This window comes from Vigna umbellata, chromosome 6 (genome assembly GCF_029865625.1).
Source record: "Vigna umbellata cultivar VRB3 chromosome 6, Vumbellata_1.0, whole genome shotgun sequence".
In the NCBI taxonomy this organism is placed as follows: Eukaryota; Viridiplantae; Streptophyta; class Magnoliopsida; order Fabales; family Fabaceae; genus Vigna; species Vigna umbellata.
In genome coordinates, this window is record NC_142170.1 from 649,919 (window position 1) to 676,848 (window position 26,930).

At 38.4% G+C, this 26,930-nt stretch overlaps 1 protein-coding gene across 1 annotated transcript; it reads left to right on the forward strand.

The window, feature by feature from the left end:
• Positions 1 to 11,304: 11,304 nt before the first annotated feature.
• On the forward strand, positions 11,305 to 25,005 carry LOC148196548 (uncharacterized). Its single transcript, XM_088092852.1, has 4 exons — positions 11,305 to 11,896; positions 12,053 to 12,168; positions 20,713 to 20,833; positions 24,884 to 25,005. The coding sequence occupies exons 1-4, from the start codon at positions 11,305 to 11,307 to the stop codon at positions 25,003 to 25,005; spliced, it is 951 nt and encodes a 316-aa protein (XP_087948978.1).
• The last annotated feature ends 1,925 nt before the right edge of the window (positions 25,006 to 26,930 follow it).

A 26,930-nucleotide genomic window follows, 5' to 3' on the forward strand; every position in this document is an offset into this window, starting at 1 on the left:
CACTTGTTATTGATTAGGCAGAAACCAAGCAAAGCTATCATTAAACAGATTCAAAAACATGAGATTCATTATCTCTACCACTGAAATCTGCCACCAAGCTCATTTATCTAATTGTCATAGCTTATATATGGTGAACAGAACTTACTCAGTGCAGGCAACTCAAATGAATCACAAAACACAAACATCAGCTAGTTAAACTCGAATTTAATTGACAACTAAAACAATGTAACATGACATAGACAAAACAGAAATGGATTTAGAAATTAAAAACTCAAATAAAGTGAAATCACCGAATAAAATGAACTAAGACTCAAAGTAATGACTCCAGGCACAGAACAACACAAACAGATGTACAGAATCACAAAATAGAATTCAACACAGATTACAACACAAGACAAAGAAGGAAAATGATGAACACACGTAAATGAAGAAAACGCACCAGAGAAGCGAAACAGAAACGCGAAACAGAACTCAGAATCAAAATCAAACCGAGACAGAACAAGATGAATGAACAGAGACGCGAAACAACTGAAACAAGAATCTAAACAGAGATACTTACCTTCGAAGCGTGTTCGACCTTGCTCTGAATACCACTTGATGGACGAACGCCCGAGGAGAGACCGAAGACGTGACGCTGACTCCTCGAAGCTTCCTCCAGAGAGATGAAGACGCAGCGGAATGGAAACGAAACTCAAGATTGAAGTGGGAAATGAGAGCGAAACACATGAAAACCTAGGAACTAAGGTTTAATCGGTGGAAGTTGAAGGTATGGGAAATGAAGATGGTTTGTTCGGTGAGAAACCCTAGGAGGACGAAGAACTACTGATTTAATCAGTGGAAAGTGACTTACAATCGGTGAAAAATGGAATAGAAAGGCAGATCTGAGGTTGTAGACAATGGAACTCTCGAGAGCGAGAGTGAGACGCGAAGAAGAAAGAGAATGTGGAATGTGCGTGTCTGATGTGCGTGAAGAAAGAAGTGAGAGGCGCGGTCTGAACGTGGCTGACGCGTTGGACTGGAGACGTATTGGCAGCTGACGCGTGCCAGATGTGGCAGTGGAGGAGAGGAAGCGTGAAGAATGAGAAGCACCGTGAAAATGGAAAATGAAAGTGAGAGATGTGCTTGGAAGGTGGCTAGAGGAAGTCTTTGGACTCTCTAGCCTGACTTTCAAGAGAGAATAGTTTCTATTTCAGAAAGTCTAATTCTCATTAATCTCAAAAGTGACAATACAATAGAGGAGCTGGGTATTTATAGTAACCCATGCTCCTTAAGAGCTAAACTATAAAAAGTAAATTACAAAAAGAGGACTACGTCAAGTAGGATTCCATCAGGAAGTGAAGGAAGTCCACGAAGTTGACGAAGTGGACAAAGTTTACCAAGTAGAAGAAGTGGAGGAAATAAACGAAGTTGATGAAGTGGACGAAGTACAGGAAGTGGAGGAAGTTGAGGAAGGGGAGGAAGTGGCCGAAGTTGAAAGAGTGAACGAAGTGGAGGAAGTGGACAAAGTTGACGAAGTAGAGGAAGTGGACGAAGTGATGAAGTGGATGAAGTGTAGGAAGTGGAGGAAGTGGAGGAAGTTGACGAAGTGGAAGAAGTTGACGAAGTGGACGAATTGGACTAAGTGGACGAAGTTGACGAAGTGGAGGAAGTGGAGGAAGTGGAGGAAGTGGAGGAAGTGGACGAAGTTGATGAAGTGGAGGAAGTGGAGGAAGTGGAGGAAGTAAAGGAAGTGGAGGAAGTGGAGGAAGTGGACGAAGTTGACGAAGTGGACATAGTGGACGACGTGGAGGAAGTTGAGGAACTGGAGGAACTGGAGGATCTAGAGGAAGTTGACGAAGTGGAAGAAGTGACAAAGTGGACGAAGTGGACGAAGTGGACGAAGTGGACGAAGTGGAGGAAGTGGAGGAAGTGGAGGAAGTAGAGGAAGTGGAGGAAGTGGACGAAGTTGACGAAGTGGAGGAAGTGGATGAAGTTGACGAAGTGGACGAAGTGGACGAAGTGTACGAAGTGGACGAAGTGGAAAAAGTGGAGGAAGTGGAGGAAGTGGTGGAAGTGGAGGAAGTGGAGGAAGTGGAGGAAGTTGACGAAGTGGACGAAGTGAAGGAAGTTGACGAAAGTGACGAAGTGGGCGAAGTGGAGGAAGTTGAGGATGTGGAGGAAGTTGAGAAAGTGGAAGAAGTGGACGAAGTTGACGAAGTGGAGGAAGTGGAGTGATGAGTCAATATTTTCTTCACTTCACTTAATCTATTGTGCTAGAATTAATCAAGGAATTGTGCTTGAATGTCCAGTATTTTCCTATTTTTTCTAATTGTGCTTAATTTGACCAGAAATTGTTATTTTAATTAATTTGAATTATTTGAGCTTATTATTTTTATTTTGGATTGTAGGAAAATTTTGAAAATACAATTTGATACATTTGGAGGTCAAAAGAAAATGTCACATCAAATATACTTTAAACTAAGATGAGAGGTGTGGATTTCATTTTTTTTGGGGTGCTTCATTATTGAAAAGGTGGTGGCGTCCAGCCATTTGCTGCCATCATGGCCTGCACACAGCTGAATCACTTGGGCTGAATGAAAATATGTGGACCACACACAGCTGAAACACATGGGCTTCAATTATTACATCCAGTAGCGTCCAGCACGTGGTGGCATCATATCTCGTCCAGCAGTGAGATGCTTCAGGAAGTGGTACGACCTGACGCGGATTCGGTCCAGCAGATGGCCTTCACGGTCCAGCAAGCCTTCAAATCCAAGTCCAGCAGCTTGGCTTTGGAGGGAGGTCCACACGGAGATTAGGAGTGTCACGGCCTGCACCAGCAGCTTCAACCACGCGTCCAGGAGCTTCCTCTCGGTGCAGCACACGTCCAAGTTCAGCGCGTCCAGTAGGGGAATGGGAAGCACACACGCAGCAGCCGTGAGAGGGTGATTCATTCACTTTAGAAATCACACGTCCAACAACAAGTCCAGCTTTGGAGAGGACAGCAGCAACGCACGTCCACGTGGGCTTCACGCTTCTAGCAGCTTGGCAAGCTCCACGGTCCAGCAACTTAGAGAGGAAGTAGTCCAGCAAGCTCCACGGCCCAGCAGCAGAAGAAGGTGTGACAAGCAGAAATCAACACGTGGTCCAGCTGGAAGAAAGAAAGGCACCGAGAGAGGAAGGAGGTGCACGAAGAAGCCTTAACGGTCCAGCAGCTTGGAGTGGGGGCTGGAAAGTGGACACAGAAAAAGAGCCTCACACGCGGACAACAAGAGGTGATGCACGTCCAGCAGGTGTGTTTGGAGAGAATGGGAGGTGCACGAAGGGCTTCACCACGTTCCAGCAGCGTCCATCATTCCAGCACAACAGCTTTTAAGAGGGGTGGCATCCAGCAATTCACGCGGGCTCATCATCCAACAGCAACACCACACGGCTTTCGGTCCAGCAAAAAGAAGTGGTTCAGCAAGGGGCAACCACGTTAGTACCAGGGGGTGCTGGATGGAATGAAGTGCTACGTCCAGCAAAGCGGTCCAGAGAACATAGAGGTTACGGGGGATTCACTTCTGGATTTAGAAGGGGCACAGGGCTGATTTGAAAGGGGGGTTGTCCTTCATTAGAGAGCCGCCAGAGTAGAAAGAAGGGAGAGGAGACAACACTGAGGATGGAGGGTTACGGTTGAGTTCTTCTCTACGTTTGAATTGAGCTGGAAGGTAGTCAAGGCCTAGAGGAGGCTCTCATTTTCTTTCTCTTCCAGTAGCTCTTGGGTTTTAATGTTTATTTTGGAAAAAGTTGCATTTGTTTCACGGAATGAAGAAGAGGTGCACGCGGTGATTTTGATTCCAGCAGTGATTTCATTTGTTTTTAATCATGGTTTTTCCAGCAGAGAAAGTGGTGTGCACACGGGAATCGGGTTTTGCTTTTCATTATTTTTAGAGATTAAGATGTGGTTTTAATGAGGAGAGAAGGTGATGAGATTGGAGAACGGTGCAGCACATGTCACAGCCTAGAGCAAGCACACGTCCAGCGGATGTGTGACTCATGAATCCATTTCTTTTGGGTTTTCATTCCAGTAGCACGAAGATTTACTTTTTTTTTTCTTTCCTTAGATATTAGCATGGTGATTGATTGTAGAAAGATACAACCACACGCTCTGGTGAACATTTCATTTTATTTCATTCATCCAGCTACTGTTCACGTGCTATTTTTAGTACCGTTTCCGTGATGGATATGCATTTCATTACTTCACTTAGCTTACTCATTGCAATTCAACTGGGTCATGAGTTTTCTTTAATTATTTATTTCATTTAGCTAGGTTCATATGTGCATTTCATTTTTAGCCAAGTTGTTTCTTTATTATTTGCCTTATTTAAGTTAGTTCACACATCTTGCTTTAGGACCATTCAATTTACTGTTTTTGATGTTGTTTGTTTTGTTCGGCTTCTTTATCTTCTTGCATTTCCAATTTCGTCACTTGTTTTAGAAATCGTTCAGTCTCAATGTAGAACCATTCGGTCATCTGTTGAACCGTTCGGTCTTCATGCTTTGTTCATTTAATTCAATGTTTTCAATTATGTTTGGTTGTATTTAAGTTCCAGTTTTAATTTAGTTCATTTCAAATCAGAAAAACACTTTCAAAACCCCCTACTACGTGTTTGATCCGAGACTCGAACCACATTTGGTCCTTGAGAGACGACCTAGGAGTCACGTCCTAGCACTGTACTGCATAAATTTTGCAATCAATTTTTGTGTGAGGTGCGACCCTCTCAACAAAATGGCGCCGTTGCCGGGGATCAAATGGTTGGTTCAGTTTTAGATTTTTTGTTCTGTTAATATTTGTTGTGTTAGTTGTGTTTTGTCTTGTGTTGTGATGTTCTGTTCTGTTTTTGTATGCGTGTCGTATGTCTTTTGTCTGTTAATTTAAAAAAAAATGTGTTGTGTTTTATTTATTTCGTAATTTTAGTATTCAAGATGTGCACATGCTTTAGTGTTCACAAAGTCATTTAAGTTCCAACAAATGCTATTTTTCATGAATGATCAATCAATTAAGCATGGATGTTCATGTGCTTATGGAATATTTCCTCACTAGGTAAAGTGTTTCACTCAACACACAAGTGTATAAGAGGTAAAGTGTTTCACTCATTCACTCCACTATCACAATGTCACATGAATCAACTTTGCCTTTCATTTAACCACAATCAAATACATTCACAAGCATGCATCATCACAAGGACTTTTCAATGGCTTATAATGTGGCTGGGCTAACAAGAAAATTGGTTTTTCTAGATCACAAAATCCTTGAGTTAAGAGAATCATAACAACACAATCTTCTTATTCATTCCCAACTTTCTTTTGCCTTTGCTTTTGCATTTGCATTGAGCTTTGCTTCTTTTTCTTTTCTTTTCTTTGCATATTCTTACTTTTTAGCTGTTAGCTCAATGCTTTTTCCTTTTTCATGTTTCCCCAATAACCCCAAACTTGAACATTTAACAATACCACACAAGATCTTCTACTTAACTCAAGGTAAAGATTTTCAATCAAGGGTGTTCAGTGTATATTTAAGGCTAAGGGTTCAAAGGATAGAACACAACGTGTTCTCTTTTAGAAGGCTAACTTTATGAATTTGGCCAATAAAAAGGGTTTCAACAACACGGCCTTTGATCATATGATGCAAAACAAGCAATTGATTCAATCCTAGAAAACCTGGGCAAAGTCATTCATGCTTTCAAAGTAATAACATTCAACAATAACAACTCTGGAGCTCAAAACCTCACATATAAGCTCATTCACATTTGACATGCACATCTTGCTTAATTTCACAATCACAATCATGATATTATGCATTTGTTCACAAAGCTTGTGAATCACCTGTATAAGCATTTTAATGTGCACATCATCTCAACATCAATCAATCAATAAGCATCATCAAGCATTACTTATCACACAATCACAGTTAATAGCAAACCATCATAACAAACCAGGTGTTCAATAGAGTACATCAAACCCTAATCTAAAAACAAAAAGAAATAAGTTCAGAAAACTTAAACCATAAAAGCATAATCATATGATAGCATTCATCAGTAAATGCTATCTCAGCTCCTCATCAGTCCGAGCTCTCTGTATCTTCCTCTTCCTCTTCATCATCATCTTCATCAAATGCATCCTCCTCCTCTGCTTCATCTTCCTCCATATCTCTGGCTGAAGCTTCAGCTGCTCCAGCTCCTCCATATACTGGTTCTTCTGGCCAAGCTACCACATTATGGAATTCATCCATAGTCCACCTGTGTGCTGGAGGGGTATCATACATCCCCACTATCATCTCAGCCGTGGCCACCTGCCCTCTGTGGATGGACTGCAACTGAGCACCTATAAGAGACATATACATGTCCCTCATCTGGAATGGTTCTGCCTCATGAGTATCAGCAGAAGTCCTGCTCTGTGCTGGCCTTCTCTCTCTACGAGCCTGGCGTGGTGGCACTGGCTGGGCTGCCTCCTCACCTCCACAGTACTGTCTGTAATAGGCCTCATCTATAGCTTTTCTTGGCCTCTCAAATGGTGGAACAGAAGTGTCCACCCTAGCTAGCTTGCAAAGGTGAGTGATCAAAGAAGGATGTCCCAGTGGTGCTTTGTTGTTTGAGGTGTTAGCACACACACTAATCTCATCAGCTATCACCTGCCCAATATTAACATTCAAGTTTCTGATAACACAGTAGATGAAGAGTGCCCTGCTGAGAGTAATATCTGACACATGTGAACATGGCTGAATGTTGGCATGAGAAAATGCCATCCAATACTTTGCAAGAGGAGTCAAATCTGTCCTCCTAATATTAACCACTGAGCCAGATCTATTCCTTTGGAAGTGTCCTCCAGGTATGCACAATACTCTCTCAACATCCTCAAAGTCAGCACCTTCCTCCATGCTAAGAGCAAACTGGCATTGCTCACCAGCCCACACAGTATCCAGAAAGTTATTGATGGAGTCAGGATCATACCTGATAACATGGCCTCTAACATAGCCCAAATAATTCTCAGCTGGATAATCACCAATCTTCTTTGCATTGGTGTAAAATTCTTTCACCACAGCTATGTTGGCAGGTGATGGATAAGTGGCTAGCTTCCCCCAATCATTCCCTAACACTTGCTCTCCGAATTGAGGAGCAAAGTTAGGTATCATTCCAACCTTTCTCTCCATTAGAAGTCTCCTGTCTTGAACCACCCTAAAGTGCTTCTCATGTTTCCTAGAGAGGAACCTGCCATTATGGGGCTGCTCTGGTTCCTTTTCCTTTCTCTTGGTTGCCATGGTTTTCAATCTCTTTCCTGAAGAGGATGCCATTCCTGCATTCAAACATAAATCCAAAACCACAGAACATGATGTTAATCATTAGTAAACACAAAACAAAACTCCTTTTGAAGCTAAACCACCGTTGAGGGCCAGAATTTCCCCTCAGCGCCACCAGTGCCACATCCAAACACGCAACAAACCAGAAAAAACCAATCTGGCAGAGTGCCGCTCAGCGGTAAATGCCGCTCAGCGGTGATCTGCAGATTTTTGCAAATCTCTTTTTAAAACTTTCCTAACTCCACCCAAATGAAATTTTCAGTTTTCCAGTTCATAATCAAGCAGTTTAATCGGTTCAAACATCTAATATATCATCAAATTATGCATAGAAACTAAAACCCCTAAATATTCATGCTTTGACAATCACATTCAAATTCAAGAACCCTAGAATGAACAAAATGCATTTTACTTACTTGGGTGGAGATGCTAAATGATATGAGAATGCTTCCAAACTAGAATACTCTCTTCCAACCCCAAACTTTGATGGCACACTAGTGAAAAAGTGAGTGAAAGAGAGATTTTCTAAAGAGGGAAGAGTGAAAAGATGTAGAAAACCTAAGAGAAGAGTATGTGGGAGTGTTTGTGCAGAGAAGGACTTGAAAGACTGTAAAAACGCGCAGCTTAAGGTTTAAAAACACCCCAATGGGCTCGGGTTCCGCTAAGGGGAACTTAAGCCCATCTGCGATAGTACCGCTCAGCGGTAATTGCCGCTCAGCGGCACTTTCGTGATGTGCCCTTCTCCTTCTTTTCTTGACCTACGTGCCTTCCTAGCATACCCCTCATAGGTTCCCTGCAATTCAATGTTAAAAATGCTTATGCAAATCCTAAAAATAAACAAACAGAAAACAATCAATCAACTGGGTTGCCTCCCAGGTAGCGCTTGTTTAACGTCACGAGCCTGACCCAAATTCCACCAGCACCCATCAGTAGATGCAAAATTTTCTTACCAACACCCATCAGCAGGTGTTACAAACCTAGCATCCTTCAGTAGATGCTTAACCACCTAGCATCCTTCAGTAGATGCTGGATCCAACAAAATAATGTCCAGAATAATGTTCACAAATTATAAATTACAAAACCAAATCAAAAGTTTGTAAATCCACTGGGTTGCCTCCCAGCAAGCGCTTCTTTAACGTCACTAGCTTGACCCAGTAAAGCTCAAGTTCCTTCTTCTTTTTCTTCTTCTTCCTACTGAACTTCTTCAGAAATTTGATCAAACCAGGAACCTGTTGCAGTGTCTCAATCATAGGAACTTTAATCTCCAATTTCTTGAAGATTTCCATGAAGCACTTAAATTTCTTTTCCTTCCTATGATTCTTCTTTAGATGAGGATGTGATTTTTCATGTGATTTCTTCTTCTTTCCTCTCATCTTCTTTTTCTTCCTTTTTCTCTCCCTAAATTTTCTCTTTTTCTCTTCTTTTAATTTTTTCTTCCTTTCTCTTTTTCTCCTCAACTTCTTTATCTTCACACAAATTTTCTTTTCTCTTCTCTCTCAACCAATTCTTTTTCTTTTTCTTCATCTTTATCTTTCTCACTCAACTCTTCTTTCTCTTTTCTCTCTACCCTTTCCTCATCTCCCTCTAATTTTTCCTCATCAAGAATCTTGTCACTTTCAGTGATAATGACTTGCCCTTCCTCCTTAAGGTTAACATCAGTATTAACATCATCATTTAATATCTGACTAATGTGACGAAGTTGCATCTCCATTCTTTTACATGATTCTTCAATGCTTTTCTGAGTAGAGTCGGAATTTTTCAAAAATCGTTGAAGGGTGTCCTCCAACCTATCCAAACTTCCTGATAGAAAGGGTTGTTGCTGCCATTGTTGTTGTGGTTGGTTCTCAAATTGTCCAGCAGCTTGCCAAAATTGGCTTTGATCCATGCTTGAGTGAGGTTCCCACCATTGGTTGAGATTACTTTGGTAGAATTGAGTGCCCCTATAATTAAACTCTTGACCAAATTGCATTCTGCAGACATTAGGCACAAAACCCTAAAAACAATTTTTAGCACAAAAAGATAGAGAAAAGAAAATAAAGATTGAAAAGATATAAGAAGATAAGAGATTTAGAAGATAGAATCAAATAAAATAAAATAAAACCTAATCTAAAAAATAAAATCTAATCTAAAAGATAAAATAAAATAAAATCTAACCTAACCTAAAAGATAGAATAAGAATAAAATAAAATCTAACCTAAAAAGATAAAAAGATAAAATCTAATAAAAAAAAAATAAAATCTAATCTAAAAAAAAAACAGAAAACAGAAAAACAGAAAACAGAAAAATAAAATAAAAATTCGAAAATAAAATAAAATCTAATCTAAAAAGATAAAAATAAAATCTAATCAAAAAGATAAAAATCAAATCTAAAAAAAATAAAATCTAATAAAAACAGAAAAAATAAAAACAGAAATTCAAAATTAAAGTCAAAGGTAATCAATAATCACACAAATTAACCAGTTAAACCACGAATCCCCGGCAACGGCGCCAAAAACTTGATGGACAAATTTGTAAGCACCAAAATATGATGTCACAAACTTGTTTCACAATCGGCAAGTATGACCGAATCGTTCAAGTAATAAAACTTGGTAAGACCAAGTATCGTTCTTCCCAAAGGACTCACGGCCTAGTTTAGTTATGTGGTTTCTTGATTAACTAAGACTTACAAACGAAATATTTGAGTTTAAAATGCAAGACAGAAAATAAACATGTATGCATGAATTTTGATCAATGGCAAAGACAAAAGATAAACACTTTCAATGGAATATATGAATGAATATGTTGTTGGGGGTCAATTTCATCTCATCCACTCTCATATATTTTAGGAATTCAACATTCAAATCATCATTGTTAATGCCACTCACTAATGTACCATTCTAGATGGCTTCTCCCTAATCAAATAGTTCATACAATTCCTAGCATTCCTAATGATTAGTTCATTACCGCAGGAGCTTAAGGCAACCAATATAATATTGTCAGTAAAATATTGGGAGAAATTCCCCGGATCTAGATTTCCCCGTACGTGTCCGTATCAACAAAACCAATAATCATGCATTAGAATGAGTTAAACAATGCAAGCATTGAGCAAAGAGGAAAAACCCTAACTAATGATGAAAAGAAAGCATATGTCTTAATTCAAAGATGTATTCAACAAATCCATATATGAGAGCTTCAAGAGATTACATTGATTCCCCAACAAACATACAAGGTTTAGTTCACCATATTCATGGTGAACCTAGATGAATAACAATGAAAGTATGAAAGAATAAACCCAATAAAGTGGAAGAGGTAGCCTGAGCATCCAAGATCCTCCTTCAAAGGGGTGAAAGAGAGAGTGTTTTCCTCGTTTCTGCCAAAGATACTAACTAAAGGACGTGCAAGCCCTTAAATACTAATCTAGAGTTACGAAAGATTATAAAAGCCCAAGCCCAAAAAGTGCCGCTCAGCGCCCTTTACCGCTCAGCGGTGGTTACGCGTCTTCTTTCTTCCCCTCAGCGGCCATTTGCCCCTCAGCGGTTCCAACGCCACCTCTTGAGTGCCGCTCAGCGGTAGTTTGCCGCTGAGCGGTGCCTTCGACTTCTCTTTTTGCACTCTTTCTTGTCTTTTCTAATGTCCTCTCTCTCATTCTTCACTTCTTTCACCAAATTCACCTCAAAACCTGCACAAAAACACTCAAATCAAGCATAAACCTGTCCAGCTCTCTTATTTCTGAAAATATAAACAAAATGCATGATTTCAAGCTAGTTTCTAAGTCTAAAGGTTGCTTTTAGTATCACTTTTAAGCATGAAAATAACAGTTTTTCAACTGTTATCATTGGTTCAGTTTTAGATTTTTTGTTCTGTTAATATTTGTTGTGTTAGTTGTGTTTTGTCTTGTGTTGTGATGTTCTGTTCTGTTTTTGTATGCGTGTCGTATGTCTTTTGTCTGTTAATTTAAAAAAAAAATGTGTTGTGTTTTATTTATTTCGTAATTTTAGTATTTTTATTTTTCCATGTTTACTTATTTTGATTTTGTGAATACTGCTTATTCTGCCAGTGCCTCTGATTATGATTCTCCTTCTGCATGGTACTCTAACTATTCTACTGATTTCTATAAAGAGAACAATATTGTGCATCCTCTGGTGAGGGGCGTACATGATGATGTTGCCCAGTCTTTATCAGATTTTGAAAGCAAGTTGGAAGGCAAGATTGACTCTCTTGCGAAGTTGGTGACACAGTTCACTACCAACCAGAGATCTGCATCTCCTTCTGCATCTGTTGCACGACTATGTGCTATTTGTCCTTCCAGTGACCACTATACAGCTGCATGTCCTTCTTTGCAATACCATGCTGCCTTTGATGCACCTCCGGCTTATGCTACGAACATCTACAACAACAGGCAACAAAAACAGCAGCAACAACAGATGCAATTTTATGATGCTCCTGCTCAAATAGCTCCTCAGCCTTCTACTTCTAAACCCACATTGAAGGAGTTATTGGAGCAGATGACCATGCAAAATCTTCAATTCAAGCAAGAAATCATGGAGTTTCAGCAGGAAACACAAGTTGTCATTCAGAGTTTGAATGATCAGATAGGGCAGACGGCTACTCAGCTCAATCAGGAACAGCCTCATGATTCAGAGGAATCACCATTTCAGACTATTCGGATTCCTGATGATGATAGCGTCGTCCACATAGGAGATGGGGAGCAAAGTTATGAGCTTACCACTGAGCAACCTACTTTCCTACCTTCAAATGTCCCTACTCTTGCACCTAAAGAGACTAATGAAAATCTTGAGGACCAGGCAGAAATTAGCAGTAATTTCGAACCAGGTAGACCATTTTCATCTGCCACCACTTTTCCAATCTTTAGGGAAGTGGCGGAAAACATACCTGAATTTGATTATGCTATTGATGATTATGCTTTTAATGATTATGCTGTTGAGAGGTATGTTGATGATCATATTGTTGCTGAGCATGTTTTTAATTCTCCCTCTGTGCATGATGAGAACCACTTTTTGATATCACATCCTAATGTTTATTCTCCATGCACTGAATCTGAGTCTGTTATTGATATTACTTGTAATTCAGAAATTGATTCATGTTCTGAGGATGTATCTGATGGACAAATTTGTAAGCACCAAAATATGATGTCACAAACTTGTTTCACAATCGGCAAGTATGACCGAATCGTTTCAAGTAATAAACTTGGTAAGACCAAGTATCGTTCTCCCAAAGGACTCACGGCCTAGTTTAGTTATGTGATTTGTTGATTAGCTAAGACTTAAGAACACAATAATTGAAGTTTAATATGCAAAGACGAAAATTAAATATGTATGCATGAATTGATCAATGGCAAAGACAAAAGATAAACACTTTCAATGGAATATATGAATGAATATGTTGTTGGGGGTCAATTTCATCTCATCCACTCTCATATATTTTAGGAATTCAACATTCAAATCATCATTGTTAATGCCACTCTCTAATGTACCATTCTAGATGGCTTCTCCCTAATCAAATAGTTCATACAATTCCTAGCATTCCTAATGATTAGTTCATGAGTGCAGGAGCTTAAAGGCAACCAATATAATATTGTCAGTATAATATTGGGAGAAATTCCCCGGATCTAGATTTCCCCGTACGTGTCCGTATCAACAAAACCAATAATCATGCATTAGAATGAGTTAAACAATGCAAGCATTGAGCAAAGACGAAAAACCCTAACTAATGATGAAAGAAAGCATATGTCTTAATTCAAAGATGTACTCAACAAATCCATATATGAGAGCTTCAAGAGATTACTTTGATTCCCCAACAAACATACAAGGTTTAGTTCACCATATTCATGGTGAACCTAGATGAATAACAATGAAAGTATGAAAGAATAAACCCAATAAAGGTGAAGAGGTAGCCTAAGCATCCAAGATCCTCCTTCAAAGGGGTGGAAGAGAGAGTGTTTGCCTCGTTTCTGCCAAAGATCCCTAACTAAAGGACGTGCAAGCCCTTATATACTAATCTAGAGTTACAAAAGATTACAAAAGCCCAAGCCCAAAAAGTGCCGCTCAGCGCCATTTACCGCTCAGCGGTGGTTACGCGTCTTCTTTCTTCCCCTCAGCGGCCATTTGCCCCTCAGCGGTTCCAACGCCACCTCTTGAGTGCCGCTCAGCGGTAGTTTGCCGCTGAGCGGTGCCTTCGACTTCTCCTTTTTGCACTCTTTCTTGTCTTTTCTAATGTCCTCTCTCTTATTCTTCACTTCTTTCACCAAATTCACCTCAAAACCTGCACAAAAACACTTAAATCAAGCATAAACCTGTCCAGCTCTCTTATTTCTGAAAATATAAACAAAATGCATGATTTCAAGCTAGTTTCTAAGTCTAAAGGTTGCTTTTAGTATCACTTTTAAGCATGAAAATAACAGTTTTTCAACTGTTATCACAACCCCAAACTTAGAACTTTGCTTGTCCTCAAGCAAACAAAATGTAACTCCATCTCCAACCAATTCATATGATGGTTCACTCATTCAAAATCCTCTTTTCAAGATAAGTAATAACTTCACTCAAACTTATGACCAAGAGTTAATTCAAGATGTGCACATGCTTTAGTGTTCACAAAGTCATTTAAGTTCCAACAAATGCTATTTTTCATGAATGATCAATCAATTAAGCATGGATGTTCATGTGCTTATGGAATCTTTCCTCACTAGGTAAAGTGTTTCACTCAACACACAAGTGTATAAGAGGTAAAGTGTTTCACTCATTCACTCCACTATCACAATGTCACATGAATCAACTTTGCCTTTCATTTAACCACAATCAAATACATTCACAAGCATGCATCATCACAAGGACTTTTCAATGGCTTATAATGTGGCTGGGCTAACAAGAAAATTGGTTTTTCTGGATCACAAAATCCTTGAGTTAAGAGAATCATAACAACACAATCTTCTTATTCATTCCCAACTTTCTTTTGCCTTTGCTTTTGCATTTGCATTGAGCTTTGCTTCTTTTTCTTTTCTTTTCTTTGCATATTCTTACTTTTTAGCTGTTAGCTCAATGCTTTTTCCTTTTTCATGTTTCCCCAATAACCCCAAACTTGAACATTTAACAATACCACACAAGATCTTCTACTTAACTCAAGGTAAAGATTTTCAATCAAGGGTGTTCAGTGTATATTTAAGGCTAAGGGTTCAAAGGATAGAACACAACGTGTTCTCTTTTAGAAGGCTAACTTTATGAATTTGGCCAATAAAAAGGGTTTCAAAAACACGGCCTTTGATCATATGATGCAAAACAAGCAATTGATTCAATCATAGAAAACCTGGGCAAAGTCATTCATGCTTTCAAAGTAATAGCATTCAACAATAACAACTCTGGAGCTCAAAACCTCACATATAAGCTCATTCACATTTGACATGCACATCCTGCTTAATTTCACAATCACAATCATGATATTATGCATTTGTTCACAAAGCTTGTGAATCACCTGTATAAGCATTTAATGTGCACATCATCTCAACATCAATCAATCAATAAGCATCATCAAGCATTACTTATCAAACAATCACAGTTAATAGCAAACCATCATAAGAAACCAGGTGTTCAATAGAGTACATCAAACCCTAATCTAAAAACAAAAACAAATAAGTTCAGAAAACTTAAACCACAAAAGCATAATCATATGATAGCATTCATCAGTAAATGCTATCTCAGCTCCTCATCAGTCCGAGCTCTCTGTATCTTCCTCTTCCTCTTCATCATCATCTTCATCAAATGCATCTTCCTCCTCATCTTCATCTTCATCCATGTCTCGGGCTGAAGCTTCAGCTGCTTCAGCTCCTCCATGCCATGGTTCTTCTGGCCAAGCTACCACATTATGGAATTCATCCATAGTCCACCTGTGTGCTGGAGGGGTATCATACATCCCCACTATCATCTCAGCCGTGGCCACCTGCCCTCTGTGGATGGACTGCAACTGAGCACCTATAAGAGACATATACATGTCCCTCATCTGGAATGGTTCTGCCTCATGAGTATCAGCAGAAGTCCTGCCCTGTGCTGGCCTTCTCTCTCTACGAGCCTGGCGTGGTGGAACTGACTGGGCTGCCTCCTCACCTCCACAGTACTGTCTGTAATAGGCCTCATCTATAGCTTTTCTTGGCCTCTCAAATGGTGGAACAGAAGTATCCACCCCAGCTAGCTTGCAAAGGTGAGTGATCAAAGAAGGATGTCCCAGTGGTGCTTTGTTGTTTGAGGTGTTAGCACACACACTAATCTCATCAGCTATCACCTGCCCAATATTAACATTCAAGTTTCTGATAGCACAATAGATGAATAGTGCCCTGCTGAGAGTGATATCTGACACATGTGAGCATGGCTGAATGTTGGCATGAGAAAATGCCATCCAATACTTTGCAAGAGGAGTCAAGTCTGTCCTCCTAATGTTAACCACTGCTCCAGATCTATTCCTTTGAAAGTGTCCTCCAGGTATGCACAATACTCTCTCAACATCCTCAAAGTCAGCACCTTCCTCCATGCTAAGAGCAAACTGGCATTGCTCACCAGCCCACACAGTATCCAGGAAGTTATTGATGGAGTCAGGATCATACTTGATAGCATGGCCTCTAACATAGCCCAAATAATTCTCAGCTGGATGATCACCAATCTTCTTTGCATTGGTGTAGAATTCCTTGACCACAGCTATGTTGGCAGGTGCTGGATAGGTGGCTAGTTTTCCCCAATCATTCCCTAACACTTGCTCTCCAAATTGAGGAGCAAAGTTAGGTATCATTCCAACCTTTCTCTCCATTAGAAGTCTCCTGTCCTGAACCACCCTAAAGTGCTTCTCATGTTTCCTAGAGAGGAACCTGCCATTATGGGGCTGCTCTGGTTCCTTTTCCTTCCTCTTGGTTGCCATGGTTTTCAATCTCTTTCCTGAAGAGGATGCCATTCCTGCATTCAAACACAAATCCAAAACCACAGAACATGATGTTAATCATTAGTAAACTCAGAACACAACTCCTTTCGAAGCTAAACCACCGCTGAGGGCCAGAATTTCCCCTCAGCGCCACCAGTGCCACATTCAAACACGCAATAAACCAGAAAAAACAAATCTGGCAGAGTGCCGCTCAGCGGTAAATGCCGCTCAGCGGTGATCTGCAGATTTTTGCAAATCTCTTTTTAAAACAGTCCTAACTCCACCCAAATGCAATTTTCAGTTTTCCAGTTCATAATCAAGCAGTTTAATCGGTTCAAACATCAAATATATCATCAAATCATGCATAGAAACTAAAACCCCTAAGTATTCATGCTTTGACAATCACATTCAAATTCAAGAACCCTAGAATGAACAAAATGCATTTTACTTACTTGGGTGGAGATGCTAGATGATATGAGAATGCTTCCAAACTAGAATGCTCTCTTCCAACCCCAAACTTTGATGGCACACTAGTATAAAAGTGAGTGGAAGAGAAATCTTCTAAAGAGGGAAGAGTAGAAAGATGTGGAAAACCTAGGAGAAGAGGTGTGGAAGTGTTTATGCAGAGAAGAACTTGAAAGAGTGTAAAAACGTGCAGCTTAGGGTTTAAAAATACCCCAATGGGCTCGGGTTCCGCTAAGGGGAACTTAAGCCCATCTGCGTTAGTACCGCTCAGCGGTAAATGCCGCTCAGCGGCACTTTCGTGATGTGCCCTTCTCCTTCTTTTCTTGACCTACGTGCCTTCCTAGCATACCCCTCATAGGTTCCCTGCAATTCAATGTTAAAAATGCTTATGCAAATCCTAAAAATAAACAAACAGAAAACAATCAATCAACTGGGTTGCCTCCCAGGTAGCGCTTGTTTAACGTCACGAGCCTGACCCAAAATCCACCAACACCCATCAGTAGGTGTTTCAAACTTACCAGCACCCATCAGTAGGTGCAAAATCTTCTCACCAACACCCATCAGTAGGTGTTACAAACTTAGTATCCTTCAGTAGATACTTAATCACCTAGCATCCTTCAGTAGATGCTAGATCCAACAAAATAATGTCCAGAATAATGTTCACAAATTATAAATTACAAAACCAAATCAAAAGTTTGTAAATCCACTGGGTTGCCTCCCAGCAAGCGCTTCTTTAACGTCACTAGCTTGACCCAGTAAAGCTCAAGTTCCTTCTTCTTTTTCTTCTTCTTCCTACTGAACTTCTTCAGAAATTTGATCAAACCAGGAACCTGTTGCAGTGTCTCAATCATAGGAACTTTAATCTCCAATTTCTTGAAGATTTCCATGAAGCACTTAAATTTCTTTTCCTTCCTATGATTCTTCTTTAGATGAGGATGTGATTTTTCATGTGATTTCTTCTTCTTTCCTCTCATCTTCTTTTTCTTCCTTTTTCTCTCCCTAAATTTTCTCTTTTTCTCTTCTTTTATTTTTTTCTTCCTTTCTCTTTTTCTCCTCAACTTCTTTATCTTCACACAAATTTTCTTTCTCTCTTCTCTCTCAACCAATTCTTTTTCTTTTTCTTCATCTTTATCTTTCTCACTCAACTCTTCTTTCTCTTTTCTCTCTACCCTTTCCTCATCTCCCTCTAATTTTTCCTCATCAAGAATCTTGTCACTTTCAGTGATAATGACTTGCCCTTCCTCCTTAAGGTTAACATCAGTATTAACATCATCATTTAATATCTGACTAATGTGACGAAGTTGCATCTCCATTCTTTTACATGATTCTTCAATGCTTTTCTGAGTAGAGTCGGAATTTTTCAAAAATCGTTGAAGGGTGTCCTCCAACCTATCCAAACTTCCTGATAGAAAGGGTTGTTGCTGCCATTGTTGTTGTGGTTGGTTCTCAAATTGTCCAGCAGCTTGCCAAAATTGGCTTTGATCCATGCTTGAGTGAGGTTCCCACCATTGGTTGAGATTACTTTGGTAGAATTGAGTGCCCCTATAGTTAAACTCTTGACCAAATTGCATTCTGCAGACATTAGGCACAAAACTCTAGAAAATATTTGTTAGCTCAAAAAGATAGAGAAGAAGATATAGATTCAAAAGATAAAAGATTCAGAAGATAAGATAGAATAAGATAGAATAAAATAAAATAAAATAAAATAAAATCTAACCTAATCTAAAAAGATAAAATAAAATCTAACCTAACCTAAAAGATAGAATAAAATAAAACCTAATCTAACCTAAAAGATAAAATAAAATAAAATCTAATCTAACCTAAAAGATAAAATAAAAATAAAATAAAATCTAACCTAAAAAGATAAAAAGATAAAATCTAATAAAATAAAATAAAATCTAATCTAAAAAGATAAAATAAAATCAACTAAAAACCGAAAAATAAAAAAAAACAGAAAATAAAACAGAAAACAGAAAAACAGAAAACAAAAAAAAACAGAAACAGAAAAATAAAATAAAATCAAATAAAATACAAACTGAAAAATATAAACAGAAAAATAAAATAAAATAAAAATTCGAAATTTAAATTAAAATAAAAAAAATAAGTCAAAGATAATCAATAATCACACAAATTAACCAGTTAAACCACGAGTCCCCGACAACGGCGCCAAAAACTTGATGGACAAATTTGTAAGCACCAAAATATGATGTCACAAACTTGTTTCACAATCGGCAAGTATGACCGAATCGTTTCAAGTAATAAACTTGGTAAGACCAAGTATCGTTCTCCCAAAGGACTCACGGCCTAGTTTAGTTATGTGATTTGTTGATTAGCTAAGACTTAAGAACACAATAATTGAAGTTTAATATGCAAAGACGAAAATTAAATATGTATGCATGAATTGATCAATGGCAAAGACAAAAGATAAACACTTTCAATGGAATATATGAATGAATATGTTGTTGGGGGTCAATTTCATCTCATCCACTCTCATATATTTTAGGAATTCAACATTCAAATCATCATTGTTAATGCCACTCTCTAATGTACCATTCTAGATGGCTTCTCCCTAATCAAATAGTTCATACAATTCCTAGCATTCCTAATGATTAGTTCATGAGTGCAGGAGCTTAAAGGCAACCAATATAATATTGTCAGTATAATATTGGGAGAAATTCCCCGGATCTAGATTTCCCCGTACGTGTCCGTATCAACAAAACCAATAATCATGCATTAGAATGAGTTAAACAATGCAAGCATTGAGCAAAGAGGAAAAACCCTAACTAATGATGAAAGAAAGCATATGTCTTAATTCAAAGATGTACTCAACAAATCCATATATGAGAGCTTCAAGAGATTACTTTGATTCCCCAACAAACATACAAGGTTTAGTTCACCATATTCATGGTGAACCTAGATGAATAACAATGAAAGTATGAAAGAATAAACCCAATAAAGGTGAAGAGGTAGCCTAAGCATCCAAGATCCTCCTTCAAAGGGGTGGAAGAGAGAGTGTTTGCCTCGTTTCTGCCAAAGATCCCTAACTAAAGGACGTGCAAGCCCTTATATACTAATCTAGAGTTACAAAAGATTACAAAAGCCCAAGCCCAAAAAGTGCCGCTCAGCGCCATTTACCGCTCAGCGGTGGTTACGCGTCTTCTTTCTTCCCCTCAGCGGCCATTTGCCCCTCAGCGGTTCCAACGCCACCTCTTGAGTGTCGCTCAGCGGTAGTTTGCCGCTGAGCGGTGCCTTCGACTTCTCCTTTTTGCACTCTTTCTTGTCTTTTCTAATGTCCTCTCTCTTATTCTTCACTTCTTTCACCAAATTCACCTCAAAACCTGCACAAAAACACTTAAATCAAGCATAAACCTGTCCAGCTCTCTTATTTCTGAAAATATAAACAAAATGCATGATTTCAAGCTAGTTTCTAAGTCTAAAGGTTGCTTTTAGTATCACTTTTAAGCATGAAAATAACAGGTTTTTCAACTGTTATCAGTATCCGAGGTTCAGCCTGTTACACTAGGATTGGGTGTTATACCCTTGCATGAAATTTCTGTAGAGCCACATTGCACTAACCCTATTGCAGGAGGTACAAATGAATTTGATCAACAAACACCCACAGTGGACAACAAAGGTGCTGACATTGACAAAAGCTTCAAGATCAATAGGCACCTGCTGAACCCGCTCATCAACAATTGGTTCTTAGATCCAGCTATGGAAGACATTTCCCTGCTAGATCAAATCTGGAGGATGAAGAAATTCTTCCTCAAAACTTCCTTGCTGGATCCAATGGTGGAAGACATCTCCCTACAAGTCCAAAATTGGCAACTGCCACCATGACCAGGGGAGTTTTCTTTTTCCCTTCTCTCCCTTTCCCTACTTTTATTGCATTTGTCCATGATTTGTTCACTGTTCTGATTTCTGATCTTATACTTATGACACATTGAGGACACTGTGTAATTTAAGTGTGGTCTATTGGGGGAGATTCTTATTTTTCTTCGTTACTTTTTGTTTTCTTGGTTAAATTTTTTCTTTTCTAGGTTGGAGATGTAGAGAAGATGATCCGTGAGATTGGAGGTGCAAAGAGACTTGGACAGCTTGCTGAAACCAATGGAACAGTAGCATTAGCAGCTGCAGACTTGGAATTTCATGAGCAGATTGGTTAGGAGTTTTGGATGTGAAGCAGCGGATGATTGGTGATTATGGTGAATGGATATGGAGGCTAGCTTGGAGAGGTGATTCACAACTCAGAAGGCTTCCTAGAGTGGAAGGAAGTTGCAATGGAAATCAAGCTAAGAAGTGACTCTTGGAGAAGGAATTTGCTAAACATTTCAGCAGAAATTCTTTACTACAATCCAAAAGTGATTTACAAGCTTTTCCTATGAGATTTTATAGATTAATCTCAAGGCTTTAAGCAAGAAATTTTCACGTTGCAGATCTGAACCCATGTGCTACATGTATGGCTTCTAAAACACGTGAAAATTGAGTTTTATGTGAAAAAAAACATTTACTAATGCAGCCCCATAGAAGGATAAGTACACCCCTTTTTGTATAGAAATGTCCTTTTTACCCTTCTCCATGTTTTGGCAGATTTAGCATATCTTCTTGTTCTCCAATTTTCCATCCAAAGATAGCAAATAGTACTTGACCTTGAGGAGAATATTCATCTTGGAGCTTTTTGGCCATTCCTCTTGTGATGGGTCCTATGGTGTTAGACCTTCTTGTATCATCCCCTCCCTCTTGAGAAGGATTTGTCCTCAAATCTGATGGTGCTTCTGAAGACTTATTTTTGGTGTTTCACAAGGGTTCCTCCTGGGTCAAATATCCATCTGCAATAAGCATCAAACATATCTCTAATTAGTTTTCTTTGACCCAATAATATATATAAAAGACTATGTGTAGAAGAAGGTTTCCTAATTTTGAAATTTTTAATGTTAATATAACAAAGAAACCTTTCTTCATTTGAAATTTTATTTGTATCTTGAGTTATTGGTAACCATAAAGGTAACCATAACCCAAGTTGTGACTTTGCATGTGTTGAAAGTGATAACATTTTTAAGGATGGAGTGGCAAAGTCTTTGAAAGAAAAGTGAAATTTGGAAATTTCAAATATAAATGGAGAAAAGTGAAAGGATAGAAAACCTCCCCTTAAGAATCTAGCTTCTAGGGTAGGAGGAGATGTTGCCCTTAGTTGCTTTTTCTTTTCTTCCATTTCTATTCTTTCAACTTCTTTTTCTCTTCTTTGTGCTTCTTTTCTCTCTTTCTTTCTTCTTTTCTCTTCTTCTCTTCTTTCTCTTTCTTCCTCGTCTCTTCTCTTGTTTTCTTCCCTCTTCTCTTCTCTCTTGCTCTCTTCTTTCTCTCTTACTTCTTGCTTTGTTTTCTCTTTTTAATCTCTCAATTCTATATTTGCTTGTCTCTTCCCATAGCCTCTTAAGTTTTCCTAGAAACTCACTTTCCCTACGAGAGTACCCACTTATATTTTGAATGAATGACTCACCTTTTCTAATAAGCTCTCTCACAAGTTCTAAGTTTCTTTCAATTTCTCGAGGCACAAACTTTCTTCTCATACAAGCTTTCAATTCATTCCAATCATGAATGGGATATTGTCTACCTATCTCAACATGATATTGCCTATCATCCCACCACTCTCTTGCATGCTTTTTAAAACTAGAAGTGTAAAGACTAAGAATATAAGATTCATTCTCTCTAGAATAGAAGGATTCATATTACTTTTTCTCACCATGAATGAATGCATGTCATTAATTTCCTTTTCCCAAGCTAGGTATGTTAATGCACCAATATCATCACCAAAGAATGGAATGTTTTCACTAGCTTGTTTATACAAATCATCTTCAATCCTATCAAATTCATAAGATGAACAAAACTTCCTTCTAGCTTTATCATGTTCTCTTTTGATGCCTTTGTAAGTAAGTTGCTTATCAAAATTAAAATTCCTAGAAGACCTATATGAATAACCAGACATCTTTGTTTCTAAATGTTTTTCTAGTGTAAAAGATATACAAGATTCACACTTAGACAAGTCCCAGGTAAGAGAGGTGAGTCATGAAGACTGCTTAAGTACCAAGTCTTGCCTTGCCAGAAATGTTTTAGGTTACTACTAGTTACCCTTTAGACTAAAATCACTTTTAAAATCAAAGGACACAACCTAAACTCTAAATTCGGACCCCTAAGAGAGCTTCCTATTCGCACAAGATATATGTTATCTAGTCGAAAATTGGAAAAACCATTAAAGTGAGGTCTCCTAGGTGAGGCTTAGACTTTGGATCTAAGACACACTCACCGCCTACTCAATTTTTAGGTTGTGAGACTTCTTTTGAGTCTAGTTACAAATGAGGGAAGAGCACTTGTGAACTCTAGCACCTCACTTGCTTGGATTTGGAACTTACAACCCAAAGAAAACAATGGAAATTACAAAGAAAATTGGGTAACTTGGAAAGGAAAAGTTAGAATAGGCTAGGGAAACAATGTATGCAGCTTTGGTTGCTCTCAAAGAACTTGAATCTACTGGATTCCACACAATTCTCTCAGCTGCAAAGTGCTTAAACAAAGGAATTAATTTTTCTGCAGTATGGAACTCTGCTGCAAGTCACGGCCTTTCCTTCTTCAAGGCTCAACTTCATTCACTTTCCTCACCAATTGAACTTCCTTTGATGCTTCCACTTGCAATGAGCCATTTGAATTATAGTTCACCTATCCAACAAACCAGTTAATCATAGAAACTACCACCACAAGTGCCAGCAAAATCACATCCAAGTGACAGCAACACCAGAACTTTTGTCAAACAGATGGTGTGCAGAGTGTTCAAGATTCAGAAAAACAAGCAATTAAATGGCTATCAATCACGGTGGCACATCAAAATGATCTTAGGAATGGCTCTAGAACAGATTTAAAACTCAATAAAAGACCAGAAACCAGAATCAAACACGAAATAGCTATGCAATGAAAGTGGACCAAACTGTTTGTTGAAATGCCTCAATGAACTTGCATTAATTTTTGACAGCGATGTTCAAAGGTGCAACCAGAATTTCGAAAACAGGATGTATTGGTCCTATTCTGCCTTTTAATGTTTTAATCACTCTTTTTAACTTGAACTTTTGATATGTTATGGACCAATGGCTTTTACTACATCCACTCTTATTGAATCAAACAGCCAAACTTTGAATCTCTGGACCAAAAATTTTACTACATAGCTCTTGACAGCCAACACAAATCTACCCAGAAAAAAATGACCAAATGCACAGTACATTTTATATGCTCATTCCAATGACTTAACATGTTTCAATGATGAGTGAGGACTTGCAGAAATAGCTATAATGAGCTAAATCACTGTGTAACAGAATTGGAATACTGCAATGGTCATTTTCAGCTCAAATTCACAACCACAAAGTTCAAAATGTAGATTGGCTTTGATTCTGGATTAAAAACATCCAAAGGAGTCTGAAAATGGTATTTGAAAGTTGCTCAACACAGCAGAATCAACTTTAAAAATGATTGGCAATGATCTAGTACCAATCCAACTCAAATTATGCAGAATTTTTAACTCGAAACACTTGCAGATCGGCTACTGCATTTTTTATGCTTACAACATTACCAAAACACTTGGAATCAAATCATTTCATGTTCCAAATGATTCAGACATTAACTCATTCAATTGTTGTTCAATAGAACAGTGCACAATGCAAATGAGCAGTGGAGTTTTGTTACAGCAGTAACACTTTCTGGAAAAACAGAACAGAAACAAAAAAAACCATGCAGATCTGATTTTGGTTGGCAAATTTAAACACCTGAGCTCATCTCTTGATTGTTCATTGCTCTTAATTGGTGTAGCCACATCCAACACTTTCAGAACCGTAAAAACTTGGTTACAAACCAGATTTGATGACAAAACAGCAAATTAACCAAACATGACTAAGACAAAACGGAATTGATGCTCAAATGATTAAAATGACTCAAAACAGCAAGAGATAACCGAATAAAATGATGATAGACTCAAGCAAATAGAGCTGGTATCAATAAAACTCAAAACATAGAAGCCTAAACACATCATAGATGCTGAAACAGAAACAGACTTCAGAAGAACCACAAGACATAGTAGGAATTGAATAACAGTTTGGAAAATGAAAGATGAAACCACTTATCTCACGGTTCAAGTTAGAACCAGAGCTCTGAATACCACTTGATACATCCTAGGAGATGTAGAGAAGATGATCCGTGAGATTGGAGGAGCAAAGAGACTTGGACAGCTTGCTGAAACCAATGGAACAATAGCATTAGCAGCTGCAGACTTGGAATTTCATGAGCAGATTGGTTAGGAGTTTTGGATGTGAAGCAACGGATGATTGGTGATTATGGTGAATGGATATGGAGGCTAGCTTGGAGAGGTGATTCACAACTCAGAAGGCTTCCTAGAGTGGAAGGAAGTTGCAATGGAAATCAAGCTAAGAAGTGACTCTTGGAGAAGGAATTTGCTAAACATTTCAGCAGAAATTCTTTACTACAATCCAAAAGTGATTTACAAGCTTTTCCTATGACATTTTATAGATTAATCTCAAGGCTTTAAGCAAGCAATTTTCACGTTGCAGATCTGAACCCATGTGCTACATGTATGGCTTCTAAAACACGTGAAAATTGAGTTTTATGTGAAAAAAAACATTTACTAATGCAGCCCCATAGAAGGATAAGTACACCCCTTTTTGTATAGAAATGTCCTTTTTACCCTTCTCCATGTTTTGGCAGATTTGGCATATCTTCTTGTTCTCCAATTTTCCATCAAAAGATAGCAAATAGTACTTGACCTTGAGGAGAATATTCATCTTGGAGCTTTTTGGCCATTCCTCTTGTGATGGGTCCTATGGTGTTAGACCTTCTTGTATCAGTTTCTCTTCCTTTTTGGACTTTATTTAGTTTGTAGACTTGACCTTCACTTCATTGATACTTTGCTTGAAATCTTTGCTTTTCTTTGCTTGGGAAGATGATTATGATGTTTGAGAGGTTGATTTGATTGCGACAAATACCCTGTGTGAGATTTGAGCCACTTGATGTTCTTTCTTGTGTGTGATATGTCTCTTGATTGCTTGCACATATGTCTTGGCTTGACTCTTTTTGATGATTCTTGATTGATATGCATGTTTGGAAGTGATAAAGGCAATTTTGTTCTTGAGCCTCTCTAGCCAAATAAGCTTACCTTGTTCTAATCCTTTGATAACGACTTTTGAGCCTATACTTTCCCCATTTCTTTGTTTTGAAGCTCACACACTAGCCCTAAGTGAAACAAACCATGATTACCTTAACCTTAGGGAATTTTGGAGCTTTGGAAGTGTTTCGGGAACAAGTGTGGTCTCCTTGGGGTTTTCTGATGAATTGGCTGGTTGGTTCCTCTTCTTGTTTTGTGTTCAGATATATGATTTATATCTTGTCTCCTACTCTTGTGTGCTAAAGAGAGAAAAGAAAAGAGACAGGATGAAAAAAAAAGTGAGAAAAATGAAAAAAAATATAATTTTTTTTTGTGAATAATGGAGTCGAGAAGAGGATTGAATTAGAAGTCTGGGTGTGATTTTATTGTGTTTACACTTGTTCCCCATTGCTCCTCTATTTCTTTTGGTTTGTAACATGTCATCCATATTTTATCCTCCCTTATCCTTGGCCCCATTACAACCATGAAAAGACCTTTTGATTTGAACATGCATATGTTTTGAGTGTTGATATTAGAGGCTTGCCAAGTTTGTTGTTGTTTGCTTTCTTGAGTGCATTGAGTTGAAATTCTTTACCTTATACACTTGAGAGAAACACTGATAGTGCATCTGTGAGGTGAAAACCTCATGGGCTGATTGATCATTTTGCCATGTCTTCAATTGCTTGGATGATTTCATGAGTATCTGCTTTCTCTGATTGATTCTGTGTTGGATATTGTCTACTTCTTTTTCTTTGTCCAAATTCCTTGAGAACTGTGTAATTCTGTTCTTGTCCTAGTTAGTGTTTGTTTTCTGTGTGCTGAGTTTGTGTCACTTCCCTGATGTCCTTTGAATTATTCCCTGATTTGTGTCTTGATTTTGCCCAGGAGTGCAAAAGACTAAGTGTGGTCTATTTTGATGAGTCAATATTTTCTTCACTTCACTTAATCTATTGTGCTAGAATTAATCAGGGAATTGTGCTTGAATGTCCAATATTTTCCTATTTTTTCTAATTGTGCTTAATTTGACCAGAAATTGTTATTTTAATTAATTTGAATTATTTAAGC

Coding starts and splice junctions, on each gene's coding strand:
- LOC148196548 (XM_088092852.1), top strand. CDS start 11,305: ATGTTTACTTATTTTGATTTTGTGAATACTGCTTATTCTGCCAGTGCC. Junction 11,897..12,052: donor TGATCAGATAGGGCAGACGG/CTACTCAGCTCA, acceptor CTTCAAATGTCC/CTACTCTTGCACCTAAAGAG. Junction 20,834..24,883: donor GGAATTTCATGAGCAGATTG/GTTAGGAGTTTT, acceptor GATACATCCTAG/GAGATGTAGAGAAGATGATC.